The sequence below is a fragment of the Lathyrus oleraceus genome, chromosome 7, assembly GCF_024323335.1.
Source record: "Lathyrus oleraceus cultivar Zhongwan6 chromosome 7, CAAS_Psat_ZW6_1.0, whole genome shotgun sequence".
Classification (NCBI taxonomy): Eukaryota; Viridiplantae; Streptophyta; class Magnoliopsida; order Fabales; family Fabaceae; genus Lathyrus; species Lathyrus oleraceus.
The window spans coordinates 163,369,447-163,385,037 of record NC_066585.1 but is presented as its reverse complement, the minus strand read 5'-3'; the positions used below and the strand labels follow the sequence as shown (position 1 = coordinate 163,385,037).

General features: G+C 37.2%; 1 protein-coding gene across 1 annotated transcript; it reads left to right on the top strand.

The window, feature by feature from the left end:
• Positions 1-444: 444 nt before the first annotated feature.
• LOC127107839 (polygalacturonase inhibitor 2) lies at positions 445-1,658 on the top strand. The gene has a single exon (XM_051045169.1). It carries the CDS (start codon positions 489-491, stop codon positions 1,491-1,493), a length of 1,005 nt encoding a protein of 334 aa, XP_050901126.1. The 5' UTR covers positions 445-488; the 3' UTR covers positions 1,494-1,658.
• Positions 1,659-15,591: the final 13,933 nt, after the last annotated feature.

Genomic DNA, 15,591 nt, shown 5'->3' with positions numbered 1-15,591 from the left:
TCCCCGTAAAGAAAGTAGTAATAATCCTAGAATGATTAGAAGACGAGATGTTTAAGCTCTCCACGTCCCATTTTGTGTTTCCTTTTTTTGGTTTCTTGAAGGGAATGCTAGTCCACCCATCAACTTCAACCGTTGGCTTCTTTCCTTTCTGCATGATGAAAATAAAACTTATAGGAGAAAGTTAACCCAAATACTATCAATTTTTACGATATGTATCGTTTATATAACTTTTGTGGTGACAGTGCGTCCAACAAGACCCATTATTATGTTGACAATGTCATTAAGGTAGTGTTTATACCATATTAACGTGTGAGTTGACTTGAAGCATGCAATATTTGACAAAAAAAAATATACTCTTTCAAACGAGCTGTCACAAAAGCTATTCACTAACGCAAGCTGTTATCCTCATCGCCATATCTATAACTACACATACAAGCCTATATATATTCCAATCCTAGCAACCAGCAAGAACAACAATTATCACAGCCATGTACTTCCCATGCACATTACTTCTCTTACTTATCCTAACCACACATCACTTCATACCTTCACATTCAGAAAATTGCAACCCAGATGACAAAAAAGCACTTCTCCAAGTCAAACAACAATTTGGCAACCCAACCAAACTCTCTTCATGGGATCCAACCACAGACTGTTGTAACAGTACATGGCTAGGTGTAGATTGCGATAACTTCACCCCAACCTACCGCGTCACCGACCTCGATCTCTCCGACCTCGACCTCCCCAAACCTGTATCTATTCCACCCTCCATCACTAACCTACCTTCCCTCAGTCTGCTCTTTCTCACCCGCATCCCCAACCTTGTCGGCCCTATCCCACTGTCCATCTCCAACCTCACCGAACTCCAGTATCTTTCTATTACCCAAACCAACATCTCCGGCAAGATACCTGAAATACTCTCACAGATCAAAACCCTTGTAACCATCACCCTCAGTAACAACAGACTCACTGGTCCCCTCCCCGCCTCACTCTCGACAATCCCTAGCCTCGAAGGTATCGCATTCGAAGGCAACCAACTCACCGGAACAATACCTGAATCCTACGGCTCGTTCCCTAAACTCTTTACGGGGTTGCTTCTCTCGCGAAACCGGCTCTCCGGGAAGATTCCGGTGTCACTGGGAAATCTTAACCTTGCAGATTTGGGCTTGTCACGGAACTCGTTTGAGGGTGATGCTTCAATGTTTTTTAAGTCGAATATAAGTACTCACACGATATCTTTGGCGATGAACTCGTTTTCTTTTGATATTGGGAAAGTTGGATTGTCGAAAGATTTGAATTCTTTGGATTTGAGGAACAATAAAATCTATGGCATGCTACCTGATGGACTCGCGCAGCTTCGGTTTTTGCATAAGTTGAATGTAAGCTATAATAACCTGTGTGGTCAGATTCCACAAATGCGGTTTGATGAGTATTGCTATGCACATAATAAGTGTTTGTGTGGGTCTCCTCTTCCCCCTTGCAAGACGAATTGAATAATGGATCCCACAAAATTATACTATGAGTTTTGAATAAAGAAGATGGTGGTCAACTGGTCTTCATTTGCATTATAATGATATGTAACAATAAACTTATTAAGAAATAGATTAATTTTGATATATTGTAAGGAGTTTGCATTAAGGACAAGTTATTCTCACTTATATGAGTGGCATTAGAAGTAGTGTCAAACATTTTCAATAATTTGTTGGAATAATTAGGATTTTTAAAAAGATTGAAGAAGTAGAAAGAATAAAAGAGAGAAATTATAATGTGAAAAAGGAAAATTTACTATGAAGTTGTTATATGTGTTTACATCACCTTATGTCTGTATATAGACAACCATTATAACAAATTCACTAAGTGCAGTATTCTACTATGTCAAATACATGTTTACCATTGTTCTTTTTTATTGACTGAATTATGTAAAATAATATGGAGTGTACAAGATGTTTTAGTGAAAAAAAAAGACACATATGGGACACGATGTTCCTGGAAGACCCCAATTTTGACCCTAAGATCCCTCATGCTATTTCATCATATGCATCGACATTGTGGTCACACCTTGGCATTCTCCTTACCCCTCTCTCATTGAGTTTGTTTTGGGAGAGATTACCAAGCACCACGTGATTGTATAATACTTGTATTTTATCATTTTACTAACCAAAATACCAAAAATATGTCTTTGTATTTGTCTAACTCTTTTGTAGGTAGAGCATGATCCTCATTGATTTATCAAGTTCATATTAAGGGTTTGAGACCCTCATGACTAAAAACACAATCAGAGATTGATACACAATGTATCAAAGAATCATATATGAGTCCCAATGATCTCTACATATTATATTGATCAAGCATTCTTAAAGAGTTTGGAGGTGATTTGCCTTGGAAACCCTAGTTTGACTGGGTATCTTAAGTAACTTCTCCAATAAGCTTTCTCAAGGGACACTTCAAAATTTATCATCTTATTCATATATGATCTATCATGAGCCTAAAAAGTCAAGATAATTGAAGGTTAGCAAGTTGGTTGATGGTGGTTGGGCAGATGAATTCATCTGATCAAAACTAGGTCTCCCTAGACCATATCTCCTACAATTTTCACCATATGAAAAATTATTCCAAGAGAAACGTTACTCTAAATGACATTCCAAACAACTTTAATGTTAAGACCTAGAGCTAGTTTTGCTTGGAAAATCATTTTCTATGTTGAAAAATTATAGGTCATTTTGTCTAAACCCTAATTTGAAAGTCAACTTCCCAAGGTCATAACTTGCTCAATGTTTATGAGATGAAATATTTCTAAGTTGCACAATCAAATTCAAGATGTCTACTTCAACTTTTATGTTTGGAGTGAGAGCTAATTCAACTTTTATGAGCATGTGATATGAGGATACATTATAGGTCATTTTTTACCAATACCATTGAACAAGTGATTTTTCCAAACTTCAAAAATGCATAACTCTATCATTATAAATCCAAATGACATGAAATTGGTGGCCATTTTGAAGGTCTTTGAAAGAGATACAACTTTGATAAATACACTTTTCTTATTTGAAGCTCACATAGAAAGTTAAGCAAGGTGGAATATTGAGATATATGGCTTGACACTTAGACAAATTTTCAACATGTTGAAATTTCCAAACTTCCACCTCAAAATTCACAATGATCCAAGTTCCAAATGAAAAAGTGTCCAACATCAAAGTTGTTCCCCTTGATCTAAGCTTCCTAAATAACCTAAGTTCATGCATTTTGGATGAGATTTGCTAGGGTTGCGCATGGCTTTAACATGTCTGCATGATTGAAAGAAATCAAATGCCAAAAATCACATTTCACATTGCCTTGACATCCAAGCCTCATTTGAACTTCAGAATGATTGTACATGGATCAAATTGGATTTCTTCATGGGCATGTACACGCCCATGCAAGCTTGTGCATGAAATGTCCAAATTTAGCAATTTTTTCAAGTGTGCAAATATCAGTCTCAATTGCTATAAATACATGCCCTTGGAGCTCAATTCAAACACACCTTGCGCGTCAGCTTTGCCCCCCAATTGAAACCCTCACCATTCAAAGGAAAACCTGAGAATTTTCAACTTGAAAATTGAGTTTGAATCTCACTGTTTGGAGATTCAGAAACTCCAGGATCCAAAGCTTTATACCATTGTAGAATCTCTCCTACAAGCTTCTCAAGTGTGATCAGATCAAGGTTGAAGAAAGCAAGATCCATTTCTGCACAGCATTGAAGGTAAATTTCAGAACACTTCATCTCTTCGATTCTCACTCAATTATCATCAATTCTCTTGGATCTTTGGTTGTCTGAAGTTCTGCCAATGTAGGCAAGAAGATTGAGTTGCTTTGAGGTCAAATCGAAGCAACTCGGCTGTCACACCTCAAAATTCAACTCGTCATATCTTTTTATATATTTGAAGTTAGTTGAAATTGAGGTCAGATTCGTGTTTTACGCTATTTTTTCTTTCAGATCAGGTCCTCCTTTTTCATTTTCTTGATGGTGATGAGTGAACCAGTCCGGTGGACCTCGCCTGAGAAGGTGACCGGAGGTCCAGCGCCGATGGTGTACTGGACATGTTCTGAGCCATTGATCTCTTTTAAAATGTTTTAATCTCATGCGTTGCTTCAGAATACCAAGCCTACGTCGCGTTGACTGTAGTGCATCATGAAACGCGCACGCTGATCCACTTGATCTGCCACCTCAATTAATGAGGGGGATCAAGTGGCTCAAGTTTTTTTGATTTTTGATTTTTGTTTTAATTCATTTGATTTTCATTAATTCATATTAATTTTAATATTGATCCAAAAAATATGACAGTTTCACCAATTTTTTTATAATAAATTCCTCTTTCATATTCAGAATTAAAATTATTTTTTAGATCATTATTAATATTTTTCATGATTTAATTGATTTTGTGATTATTTTTAATCATTTAAAAATACTTTTAAGTCTTTAAAAATTCTGAATTTTTTTCTCCAAGGTCCTTTGACCTTGTTTGATCTATGATAAATCTCATGGCCATTTCTTTGGTGTTTTGATGAGGTTTTAGGAATTTGACAAACCATATTTAATTTAAATGCATTATTTTAATATTTTTAAATTGAATAAATGCCAAATAATTGTGTTGACCTCTTGTGATGGTTTATGTAAGTTTGACTTGTGTTGTTGGCCTTAGTCAATGTTGATTTGACTTTGCTAGGTTAATATCATTGGATTTAGGAGATTGATGGAATGTACATTCCATCTCCCAAAATGAATGAATGATATTAATTTGGTAAAAGTTCTCCTTTGATAAATTTGAGTTATGATCCATCCCCCCCCCCCCCCCCCCCCCTCTTCATCTAATTCCCTTTCTTTATGCATCCATTTCATTTGGCCTATGATGTCTCTAAATTTTAAGGCTAGTTGATTGCAAAATTGACATAAGTATGGATGAGATTAGGCCACCTATTTTGCATATTCTTTTTGTGTGTGGTATGTTTCATGAGCATAATCCATTATACTATGTCTCTAACATGCATTAACACCAAAATTCTATTGCCCGACCTCAAATTGTTGTGAGTTCTACATAAGTCTAATTACGATTGCTTAACATAACACTAAATTTTTGACACAAAAAGGCATAGCATTCTAGTTAGTGAGATTGTAAGTGTCCCTTCTTTCATGGTATTGTGTGGAAACTTGGCCTTTTTTCCTTCCTTTTGCAGATGTCTTGGCTCAAGAATCCATGCTTGTGATAAGTGGGTTGAGCGTTCTCCAAAGAATGACTTAAAACAAAAAAGCAAAACAATACTAACTTCTAACTCATTAACAACTAACATTTAATTTTTAGTCTTTTATTTTAATGCAATTTAATTTTTAAGCTCTATTCATTTGCCATTATTCATACCGTTCTAATTATTTATGTTAATGTCATTTTCACTTTGTCCATTTGGACCATATTGTGTGATATATCTTTCTTGTGTATATTTGGTTTGTTTGTGTGGTCTTGGACCATTAATGTACATAATATCAACAAAAACCCTAAAAAACTTTTGTGTGGACTGTTGACTTGATCTTGGACAATTGGACTTAGAATCTAGGCAACCTCCTTATGCTAAAGGACTTGGCCAATGCCAGCTTTCATGTAACCAAGTGCTTGCTATTTGGAAATTCATCTGATACATCTTTGAAAATCCCTTTGAGTTCATCTGCAACATGATCATTATGAAGTTGTTATTTTGAACCTGTGACTTGTGGAACTCATCTGCTACATGGGCAAATTTGAAGGAGATCATGGAGTGGCTAAGGCTTGGATGGGGTTATCTTTATTTGATGCCTTACTCTTCAAGATAATATTGTATGCATTGTTTGTTGCTTGATCCTAATATCCAAGGGAATTTGGGATTTCTATATGACATTCTTGTCTATTGGATTGCTACTCATCGGTCAGATCTTTTCAACTCTTAACTTTTAAATTTGTGCTTAGGATTAGTATCTTAATCTCCTCCCCATCTCTTTAATTTCAAAATCTCTCCCTCCTTTTAAAACAAATTCTTTGATTGAACTAGTTTTGTTCTAAACTTTGACCACTTTGCAAACTAGAAACTTTGGCCTTATGCCATTGCATTTTCAAACTACTTTTCTTAAATCAAACTTGTAAATATACTTAACTATACTTGACTTAAAATTTTCAAAAGCAAAAAAGAACTAACTCATCCAAACCATTTTCTAGGCCCTTGTGCCTTTCAAACCTAATTTTTGTTAAAAGCAATGCATCCACTTTTGAAATTTATACCACGAACTACGAGGTTTTGATCCCTCATTTTTATGTTGGCACGTAGGCACAAGTCCGAAGGTCTTGTCAAACACAAAATATAATTAATGAATTCTTTTCTCATCCCCCCATTCTATTTGTTTATAAACATTACTTTTGGAAAAAATACATATGTGAAGGAGAATTGCGGTCCAAAACGCAGCGGAAATTAAAATTTTCTCCTTTAGAGATCCTTACGAATGGTCATGATCAGTGATAGAATATTTACCTCTTGTGACGGTTGAAACCTTTGGTGCAGATCTCTTGTGACGATCAAAACCTTTGATGCAGATCCACGAAGCGATCACGAACATTGAACGATGACAACGTCTCTACTCAGTCCACACGAACGGATTCCTTCAATCTCAGTGCTAGCTGGTACGAGTGAAGGCTTTGAGTGAGAGAGAGAGAGTGAGAAAACGAAATTAATGCAGCCGCTATGAATGCTTCTGCACAAGGGTTCTATTTATAGAACCACTTGTGTGGGCTTCAAGCTAAAAGCCCACTTAAGTGTATTTTGGCCCATATCTTATAATATGCCCAAAATCACTTAAGCCCATGGTACCTTACCATATTTCGTATTCTACTCAAGTACACCATACCTTACGATATTCTATAATTCACTTAAGGGCACCGTACCTTACGGTATTCCTTAGTTACTCTATCTCTCATCAATCCGTCCTTTATGTGTGACCCTGTAGGTTTTCGCGACGTTGGCAATTACATTAAATCACGCGTTTAATATAATAAACAGTGAGCGGTATCTAGCAACACATCCCTGCTACCCAAGACACGAAAATGTCATGTGATCTGACAAAACCATCTGTGATAATAATTATATGTATAATTACCCTTTTGCCCTTATGTCTATATTGAACACAAGGCATAGACCGTGTCATCCTTGTCCAGTTCAATATTGGGCCCATAGACATTTATCCTGTTACGCAGGATGGGCAAATTCCATCTAGGTCACTCATGTCCCTTAGCATGCTTCGTGGAGTACCCATCAACTGTCTTTATGGTTATCCAATTACGGACAACGTTGGATCAGCAATAAAGCACTCGACTCTACATTTAGGGTCCATAGTGGTTTCAGGTCGAAGAGTGGTATACACCATTATCACCATGAGAACAACTTATGACACTTTGCATAACTTTCTATATAGTATTCTCATAGTGGGTCAATCCGGTATAAATATTACTCCTAATATTCATACCTATGTTTAAGACTTGATAACTCTTTATCCATGATCCATGAGATATGATCATCAGTCTACAAACATAATAGTCTTAATGCTTTAATGTTATCCCACTTCACACTAAAGCTCGACTACGGATACTTTAGGAATAGTGTCCTTATGTTTAATGTGTTCTCATGATTAAGTCACACTTAATACATTAAACTGACTATCTATTCCAGGGACTTTATTAATCAACCATAATAAAGAGAATGCCTTTTATTATTCGATACAAGTACCAAAATGTATTGGCCTCTAGGGCTTACACCAAAAATATGCACACAAGAAAGGGCTCCCTAGGAGTACCTAAGACACTTTGGGTGCTAACACCTTCCCTCTGTGTAACGAACCCCCTTACCTGTAATCTCTGACATTTTATTAGTTTTGATTTGAAAACTTCTTACTTTTGGGTTTTGTTCGTACTTTTCCCTTTTCCCTTGAAAACAATAAAAGCGCGGTGGCGACTCTTGTTAGTTGATATCTTGCTTATCCATAGCTTGATGATCATGAATTTTACCGCTGCAGAAATTAAGTGGCGACCCTGCTGGGGAGTAGTCTCCAGTGGGTTTAGCCTACTTTTTTGTGTGTATATAATTGTATATTTGATGTATGAATATTTGTTTGTATGATATAATCTGCTTGTTGTGCCTTGTGATCTCTGAGTGGTGAGAGAAGTTCTAACCCGAACTTGAGTACAATTAAGATAGGAGGATGGTATAGTCATGATCGACTTGTGTGGAGTAGTCCTTAACAAGTTGGCTTGAGATCCATCTGCTCAGTGGAGACCCTTTTGGATTTGGAAATGTCACATAAGTATTTGTAGTTAGGAATTACCATCTCTAATTTAGGTCCGAGAAGCTGAGGACCGTAGAACATTTACCCCCTCTTGGCCTATTTAGGACGTAGTGCGGAGACTGTTCAAGTGTAGACTTGATAACAGTTGTTACGCGATACTACACTCAGACGAGTTTCTCTTGAGAATATTATGGGTCGATGAGTCAGTCATCTTAACCTGTAATATCCGATAGATGGAATTAAGACTCTGGGAACTTTTTAGAACATGATCTACAGGTTTTTATCCCTAGATCACTCCTTTGGGATGGTTCTTACCCAAACTCCATGCTCGTGACTTACAACAAACCCTTGATTCTTGGTTGGTCCAGTCAAGTCTTGTCAATATCAATGGAACTTGGGTCTTAATAAGGTGAAAACCATAATCCACCAAAATGGATGATTGATCTTGACAATACTTGATTCATCCATTGACCTTTGTTTGTTTGCCTTGTGTGTGATCCCTTATTTGTGATTGTTGCATTCATGCATTCATGTGCATCATAACATTCATCACACGAAAATTTCAAGGAACTGAGGTATTGTTTGCAAATATTTTCAGACCAAGGATTATGGACGAAGGAACACTAAGAAGTATAGTTTCAGATGTCCCGACTTGAAAGAGTTAAGGAAACTAGCATCTTTTGTATTAGATCCCTTGGACTTCAAACAATGTCATGGGAAGCTTCTTCCTATCTTGTCTGCTGATGTGGTTGAAGGACTCTTGAGTGTGTTAGTGCAGTTCTATGACCCTCTCTACCGTTGCTTCACTTTTCTAGATTATAAGCTTGTGCCTACATTGGAGGAGTACGCCCATCTCTTGGGGATACTTGTTTCTAGTAGGGTGCCTTTTAGTGGAATGGAGGAGATTCCCATATCTCATCTTATTGTTGAAGCTCTTCACTTGAAGAAGTCTGAGATAGATGCTCATTGGGTGAAGAAGGGAGGTTTATTTGGGTTGCCATCTGATTTCCTCATCAAAGGAGCTACTGCCTTTGCTCAAGCCAGTAGCATGGACGCTTTTGAAGCTATCTTTGTGTTGCTCATTTATGGATTAGCTTTGTTCCCTAACATTGACGATTTGTTGATGTTAACGCCATTAGACTCACTACGCCAAATAAGGGAAAAGAGGGCGCTTTTTTTGGCCTATAACAGCGCTTTAAAGCGCCCTCTAATCTGGCGCTGGCATAGGTAAAGACAGCGCTTTGTTTTCCTGGAGAAAGCGCTGTCTAAAGTGGCCACATTATAGTGCGCTTTCAGAAAAAAGCGCCCTCTGGAGTGGTCCATAAAGGGACACCTTAGAGGGCGCTTTCTGGAAAAAGCGCCCTCTAAAGTTGTCAATGTAAAGTGTTTAGAGGGCGCTTTCAGGAAAAAGCGCCCTCTAAAGTTGTCAATGTAAAGTGTTTAGAGGGCACTTTCAAAAAGCGCCCTCTAAAGTTGTCAATGTAAAGTGTTTAGAGGGCGCTTTCAGGAAAAAGCGCCCTCTAAAGTTGTCAATGTAAAGTGTTTAGAGGGCACTTTCTGGACAAAGCGCCCTCTAAAGTGTTAGTTATTTTAAAAAAATTTGTTTGAAAAACAATGGATATTTAATTGGTAACCTGTTCGCATGCTGCAAAAGTGTAAAATTCATATTGATTTCATCCTTTAATCCAATGTTATACACCATTAATCCATTGATATATACAACATGAATCCATTTATATACAACATTAATCCTCCATATATACAACATTAATATATGATTCTTTGATCAACAATATACAACACTATATTCATGATTTAGTAAAATTACAACAACAATATACAACATATATACAACAACAACATACAACAACAACATTCCATACATATATGTACAACAATATACAACCTAGCTATATGATTCTTTGATCAACAATGAATTGACACAATTCATCCTTGATTTCATCCAAATTTGCTCTTGAGTAAGTTTTGTATTCCTCAAAGTACTACAATTAAGAGAATAAAACATATTCATGATTTAGTAACAAATTAGATGAAATATTCGATAATATTAAAATAAACCCTAAGTTATTATTCCATACCATTTTTGGGATGTCTATACGATTCAACGCAGTGATGTCTCTCATAAATCTCAATACAAAAAATCCGCAATCGACCGAATTATTTTGCTGAGGACACTACACAGAAAAACAAACAATATATATATAGTTAATTTCTTACAAACACTATTATAAGCAAAAAAACAAACACTATTATAAGCAAAAATAAGATACTTAATATATACCTGAACTCTGATCCAGGTAATGTCCTTCCTATTGCGGTATTTCTTTTTCAATCTAAATTTTATTATTGCCCTAACAAAATAAAAACGTATATTGAGATCAATCTGACAGACATAATTAAATATACAAATACACACGAATATTTAGGGGAATTTCACTTACGCGTCAACCGTCTTCTTCATATTCGGATATTTACTCCAATCACCCGATAAAGAATCGAGATAATACACTATTAGTCTCGAAAGATCCATAGCAACCAACACCCAGTGACCACTGTAAAATAAAACAAAAATTTAGATGAATGAAAATTTTCTACGTAAAAGATATACATAGATTAGAATGAAATTATTAGAAAGAAAATCTAACCCGTTGCCAGAATTAAACGGTAAAAAATACAAACTGGGTGTAGTATTATCGCCGGCCGCCATGAATCTATCGACTAGATCATTCTTTACGGATGTTGGATTATTCGTTATTAACGTTGCATTGATACGGGAAGCAGCAATAAAATTGAAACGGTTACACAATTCAGTTCCCCGCATCAATGTTACATACATATACCTTAAATAGAAACATAATAAGCATTAGACTACTCATTGAAATGTGTAAATAAATTGTTCAACTAAGTAAATTATAGATTGATCGGAGTACCATATGTATGTATGAATGACAGCGATGCCCAATTCGGTGTGTTCAAAAAGTTGTTGGAAGTCCTCCTTTGCAATTATTTCGAACTGAGCAGCTCCGAAAACACCTTCATCAAAATCTATACTACGAACGGACCCTTGCATAATATCGGACTCCTCCACCATTTTCTCAAGACGCATCATAATTTGAGATTTTGTCCCGGACGTCGTTGGAATATCCTTAGCAGCGCTTTTCAACTCTCGACTGGGAACCTAAAAATTCATATAAAATAAATCATGACTTTTTGTGATGCAACAGAATCGTTGCGTATATAATTCAATGGGTATATATATTTGTACCTCTTTTTGAGATGCAACCGACTCGATGCGTCTTGAAATCCCTTTACCAACTTTATGTGTGGGTCTTGTAGGAGTCTAACATTACCATATAATTGATTAAATATCATAATTGTAGCTGAATTGAAATGTGAATACTAAATATTCATAATCATTTAGAACATATATACCTCGGCATCAGGGAAAATTAGATCTGACGGCCAACCAACAAAGGATCCGACTGCATCTCGCATCAACGTTGTCTCTGAAACAACGTCAGGTAATGGTAGACGGGCGTCCGTATCTAATACGAGGTCAACCGAAACTTTCATAAATCCCACCGGGAGGGGATTATGGTGAAGTAATTCACCCGAAGTATTGTGCACTTTTCCCTTGCCAACCATGCGATAAGTTGGTGACGATAGATACAGCTGACAAGGTGAAATGCCCTAAACCAATAATAAATGTTATTGTTAACTTGTATATGTGTCAAGTAAAAAAGTGCTATTTTAATTTCATAATAACATATATAATTACCTCGGGAAATTTCGGTTGATGATTGATACTAGCTCGGTCACTAGTATCTTTTGCCTCAGAAGTGCACCTTTCCTCTCTATACCTTGCATTCTCGTTTTGCAGTTGGAGTACTTGTGCCCTTAACTCCGCCAAGGTCTCCATCACCTCTTTGTTGGTAGGATTTTTTGTTTTTGTTTTTTTATAAAATAACGACGGAGTCACACCAAAACCCTTACCCCTCACACGACCGGAATACTCAGGAACATTTAGTACTCGACTAAGTACGCTCCTGCAATCCTGGACCTCGGTTGAAGGTACGGTTTGGGATAAAGTCTCCTGAAATATTATTAGAGGAGATTAAAAATGAATTATATGTCTAACAAAATTTTCGATATAATTAAAGAAATAATGTTACATATACTTACACATTCGTCATAAACATTTTGGACCGCTTCAACGACAGCCCCATCCTTCCCAACCCGAGCAGCCTTCCATAATACGTGCTCCGGAAGAGATGTTGCGTCACTTTTCTCCTCGGCTAGCTACACATTGAATTAGATTATAAGATCATCAATTATAACATATTGTGACAATGTATAAGCTCATAGCATTTGAATATACTCACAATTCTTTGTTGTAACCGTGCATAACCCGTACGCCCTTTTTTGTACGGATACGCGGGTTTTGATGCCCTTTTCCTATTTATGTCGCTTACTTCCTGGATAAAAAAGTTTAAGGCATATTAGAACCAAGTAACTTAACAATTGTATAATACCATAATTAATAGACATTACATGGAATTTTTCGTTTCTTCGTTTGGCGACAAAGTTATCCCATTCATCGGCTGAAATAATCTCGGCATACTTCATTGGCCGTTCTCCTTCAACAAATTTTCCTTCCTCATCCTTGAGAAATTTGTTGCACAAAAAGGATCGAAATCCTCGGAGTCTTTTTCCGGCCAATTGAATACAATATTTTTGCCGGCTTTCATCGATGTGAAAGGATCTCTAAAAAACATACAAATGGAGTGTGTTATTATAAAGTCATATTATAACAATATATGGTTAACAAATAGTCAACAAAAAAAACATATAACAATATATGGTAAGTACCTGTATCTCCGACCATATTTTTTCCTTGCCAACCTTCAAGTCCGGACTTCTCCAATTATCACATGTAATCGGAATATGTTGTCGAACAAGGAAACCAATGTAACTTGCCAACATTGAACCGTTAGGCTCAATTAGTTGGTCTTCAGCACTCCAATGCACTTCAAATTTTACACCCTTGTCTCTTGCATGAATGATTGACTTCATAACAGTCAATCCTCGTTTGATTTCTTTTTCAACATTATTACGTGATTCATTCGCGGCATGGGTATCGTTTTGGTTAGCCATTTTATCTGTAATATAGAAATGATTCAATAAGACCCAAGTAAGACAATGATTCAATACGTCAACACATTCACATACCTTCCATTTCTCATGCAAAAGACCTACTGCATGCAAAAGACCAATGCAAACTCACACACACCTACTGCATGCAAAAGACCAATGCAAACTTATGGTGTTTGGAACATGAACAAACTTGCATCCATAATCATCAAACTTCCAAGCACAAGCTCAAACACACTTCAAATGATATCAGTTTTCAATCAGAAATAAAAAACTCAGTTTGCCCTAAACAACATTAATCAACATAATGCACAAAATGTAAAACTAAGTTTAGAAAATGCCCTAATCAAACACATGAAGAAAGTGAACGGTAAAGATGGAGAAGAGAAATACCTTCAAGGTGACGGTAACGATGGAGAAGAAAGTGAACAGTGACGGTGGACGTGAACGTGAACGCAGCAGCAGAAAAAGGCGACGGCGACGACGACGGTGAGGGAGGGAGAACGAACGGAGGACGAGAGTAATCGCAGTAGACGGTGGACGCAGTAGAGAGAAAACCCAGTTACGTAAACGAAATAGCTTGTAGAAAGGGAAAATAAAGAGACATGCAGTATATGTTATAATTTTAATGTTTACTAAAGGGGACCTTAGAGGGCGCTTTTGTAAAAAAAGCGCCCTCTAAAGGGGGCCTAAGAGGGCGCTTCTGAAAGCGCTCTCTAAGGCTTTCCAAAAGCGCCTTCTAAACTGGAAATGTACATGGACTTAGAGAGCGCTTTTTTAAAAGCGCCCTCTAAAGGTAACCTTATAGGGCGCTTTCACTAAAGCGCCCTCTATTGTTGTCCCTCCATTTCCTCATTATTTTTTTTTTGACTTCACTTTAGAGGGCGCTTTTTTACAAAAGCGCCCTCTAAAGGGGGCCTAAGAGGGCGCTTCTGAAAGCGCTCTCTAAGGCTTTCCAAAAGCGCCTTATAAACTGGAAATGTACATGGACTTAGAGAGCGCTTTTTCAAAAGCGCCCTCTAAGGTTACCCTTAGAGGGCGCTTTCAATAAAGCGTCCTCTATTGGTGTCCCTCCATTTCCTCATTATTTTTTCGCTTCACTTTAGAGTGCGCTTTGTTACAAAAGCGCCCTCTAAAGTGCGCTGTCTATTCCAATAGTATGCTCCTTATTTTTTCTCTTCACTTTAGAGTGCGCTTTTGTAATAAAGCGCCCTCTAAGGGGCGCTGTCTATTCCAGTTTTTGGCGTAGTGACTTTTCTTGATTGGGAATCCCGTGCATACTTTGTTGGGTGATATGTATTTCTCTTTGCATATAAGGAATTCTAAGGGTGGTGAAACTATTGTCTGTTGCATTCCTCTTCTGTACAAGTGGTTTATTTCGCACTTGCCTCAGACACCTGCTTTTGTGGAGAATAAACAATGTCTACGGTGGTCTCAGAGACTTATGTCTCTCACTAATGATGATATAGTTTGGTATGATCCTTCTTTGAGCAGTTTGGAGATTATTGATTGTTGTGGTGAATTCTCTAATGTACCCCTCATTGGTACACAAGGAGGAATTAACTACAATCCTGCTTTGGCTCGTCGTCAACTTGGGTTCCCCTTGAGAGACAAACCTAATAACACCTTAATATAAGATATTTTCTATCAAGAGGGTAAAGATTCCCAACATTTGAAGAAGAAGATTGTGCATGCTTGGCATAATGTGAATAGGAAGGGAAGATCCGATCTTGGTACGCGCAATTGTGTAGCTTTGGAAGCATACACTCTTTGGGTGAAGAAGAGAGCTTTGGAGTTGAAGGTGCCTTATCCCTGTGAGAGACATATGTCTATGGTTGGGGTTGAGCCATTAACTCTCCCTAACCAAGATGTATAGGAGTTAGAAGACTCACTCACCAAGATGAAGCAAGAGAAGGATATGCGGGAAGAGCGTTTCTATGCTTTGAGCAAGAAGCATGAAGAGTTACAATTGGAGTCTAAGGACAAAGATGCACTCATCGAGCTACTTGAAGACCGAGTGACAAAGAGACAGAGATAGCCGGAGGTTTTATCTTCCTCTAGCATGCCTCAGCCTTCCGTTGCTTGGA

Bases quoted from the DNA above. Each gene is read 5' to 3' on its own strand.
- LOC127107839 (XM_051045169.1), top strand. From the start codon at position 489: ATGTACTTCCCATGCACATTACTTCTCTTACTTATCCTAACCACACAT.